A 3,094-nucleotide genomic window follows, 5' to 3' on the forward strand; every position below is an offset into this window, starting at 1 on the left:
TGTGAAGCTCCAAAAAGCACATAAAGGCAGCATAAAAGGCAGCATAAATATGACTCAGTGTTAATATCTTTTTATATCTTTAGAAGCAATCCAGTAAGGTGAGAACAGACCAAAATAGAGCTCTTTTTAGAATACTGACAGCAATCATGATTTCAAGCTCAATTACAGCTCTGTGCATGCATCAAGCACTAGGAAGTATAATCGAGCTTGAAATCATGATTGTGCCTAGTACAGACTGCAATAGCAAGATGCACAGTGAAAAATGAATACATTGGTCTGTTCTCACCCATAATGGCTTAGATCGCATCAGAAGTCATAAACCATTGGAGTCATGTGAATTACTTTTATGATGCCTTTATGTGCTGTTTGGAGCTTCAAAGGTTTGGTCACCATTCACTTGCATTTTATTGATCTACAGAGCTGAGATATTCTTCTAAAATAAGTAATACACATTCTGGGATGGCGTGAGAGTGAGTAAATGATGAGAGAATTTAGATTATTGGTGGACTTTTCCTTTAAAATGTTTTCTTTCATTTATGTTATGTACTGAAAATAATGCATAATAATGTAACGTATGATATAATACATTTTCCAAAAAGATATTAGGGAATGAAATGCTTAATATGCCAGATCATCTACTACGATCTATTGTGCTTTCAGCACTGGACAGCTCCCCTTCCTCTCTCTTCACTCACCCAAGTGCACCAGAATGACAAGAGAAACATCCATTCACAAGTCTCGAATACAGTAATGAGGGAAAAGGGGCTTTTGAAACCATCGTTCCTGCGCAAGCTTTGAGCATTTGTTACTGATGGACTAGTGAACAGTGCAGTAACCGACTGGAGAAACGATGCTGTGAAGGAAGACATTTTTCCCTCTCAAAACCAAATTTGTGAGAGGAGAGACATTGCTTGGGGAGGAAGATGAGCTTGACAATAACAGATTTGTCAGCGCGTTAAGCGCATGGTGCCAAAGAATGCCAGAGATCTAGACATGTGGGCGGCGTGGATGACGTGTGGATTAGCATTCCTGAACCATTATAGTTCAGCAACTTTGAGAATGCACATTTAACTATAAACCGAGAGTTGAGGATCTCAATGGTGCGTGTTGTGAACTGTCATTTGCGTCGAGGTATGGGCGCATTCCTTCTCTACCTTCTTCTGCAAATGGGAACTGCGAAGGGATCAAGCTATGGCTACGTGGAATGGTCAGAGAGCGACAAAGACCCTGAAATCAAGGCAAAATATCCTGGTTACAGCACACCCAATCCAAGGGTGTCGCCGCGCCAGCACCCGACACTCTCCAACAGCCCCTCCATCACGGAGCAAACCGTGGTGGCGCATAAAATCGAGGAGGATCTGCCGCGTGTGGTCTCCGCTTTTCTGCACACGGGGGACTCATCCACCCTCAAGCATGTCAACTGTTCTCGACGGTATGAGTTGAGCAGCCTCCGCGGTGGAGATCATGCCGCCTCGCATTACCCCCTCCATAGCATCCTCGACACCATGGCGCACGCCACCAACTTCCTAAACATGCTCTTACAATCCAATACGTCCAGGGAGCAACATCTGAGGAGGGATATCCAGTGGTACCACGCGCTGGTGAGGAGTATGTTGGAAGGGAATCCTAAAATCCACCGGGCAGTGGTCACATTTCACACGGAGTCTCTTGAGGCGCCTGGTCCACAGGTCTTCCTCCAGGCGACCAGAGCCAAGAACCAGATCATTCTTCAAGATTTCTCCACGCACCATCGCCTTAAAAACAGGACATCTGAGTCCGAATGGTACAACGAGTTTATGGACCGAAAGAGACCCCACCTACTCAAAAGTCGTGGAGATTCGGCTGCTCATAGCGGATCTTTTCTGGACAGGAGTCATGTCAAATGGTCTGCACCCTATCTGGAGTGCGAGCACGGGAGTTTTGTTCCACACTGGCTTTTAACGCTCTCCGCAGGTTTTTATGGCTTGATGAATAACACAACGCTTGAGTTTAGGTAAGACCAATGCTCTTTCCCCAAATAACGTATTAGACTTCGTCATTGACAAACTCCAACTTATATTTATGTAAGATGCATCTTGTTTCACACATCAAAGTCAATCAGGTTTTAGTTTTAAAAGGAACACATCTTGGAAAACTACTTGCTGTAGGAACCTTGTGAAGTAATTCCAGAAGGTGCTCTTTGGTTGGGATTCAGTCATAAAAAATAGATCAAATCCAAAGCACTTCTTCTGATACAAAAGTTCAGATGCCTTTATTATTATTAGGCTAGTCACACTAGGACATTAAATTGGTTAAAGTTACAAAAAAATATCAGTAACTGCACACTGATGCATTTTGGCAAACAGCCTTCCTCAGAGTGTGTCAGTACAGAACAGGTCACAGGTGTAAGTGGAAACAACTACTCAGTGAATCCAAGGAGATACAAAACCTTTTAACGTACCTCCCTTATTGTTAGGCATCACAAGATCTAAACAACAAAAATACAAATATACATACAAAATAAAACACATTTCACCACATGTATGTATTAACAGATTCCCGCCTTCAAGAATTGCACGTTAGGTTAAGGGAAATATGTTTACAGAAATGGGGTCAGATCTAATTCTTCATTCAAACCAGGGAAAGTGGTGGCCTTTAAGTGAAAGATCAATAAAACCTGTCTTTGTAAAAGTCTTTGTAGTCTATTTCCCCTCCTAGTAGATCCACACACTGTTTCTAAACCAACCATTTTTAAAGTAGAAAGGTTCGTTATCATTTACAGATGCATAATGAATGGCCATAGGGTAATCTTTGTTTCTTGTGCGGACTGCAATCTCATGATCCCACAGCTACACTTAGACCGGCCTATATAGAAACAATGGCAAGGACATTGAAGCCTATAGATTACATATGTACTCTTAAAATTAATAAATTATCCAAAAACTCTTTGTTAGTAAAGACATCAACAAAAAACTTTTTCTGGATTACAGTGTCACAATGGTGAAAATGTTCACATTTAAATGTTCCCTTTATTTCTCTGTCCAACCATGTATTCCATTTAATCACAGGCAAATAACTTCTCACTACTCTGTCCTTAATGGTAGGGGAATTTCTG

General features: G+C 41.7%; 1 protein-coding gene across 1 annotated transcript in view; it reads left to right on the forward strand.

The window, feature by feature from the left end:
• The first annotated feature begins 769 nt into the window (after positions 1 to 769).
• Positions 770 to 3,094, forward strand: part of LOC127644873 (probable G-protein coupled receptor 158) — a 75,343-nt gene continuing 73,018 nt past the window's right edge. The window contains exon 1 of the mRNA XM_052128278.1: positions 770 to 1,993. Coding sequence (XP_051984238.1) covers positions 1,098 to 1,993 — 896 coding nt within the window. The 5' untranslated portion in view covers positions 770 to 1,097. The remainder of the gene's footprint in view (positions 1,994 to 3,094) is intronic.

Source organism: Xyrauchen texanus, chromosome 6 (genome assembly GCF_025860055.1).
Source record: "Xyrauchen texanus isolate HMW12.3.18 chromosome 6, RBS_HiC_50CHRs, whole genome shotgun sequence".
NCBI lineage: Eukaryota > Metazoa > Chordata > Actinopteri > Cypriniformes > Catostomidae > Xyrauchen > Xyrauchen texanus.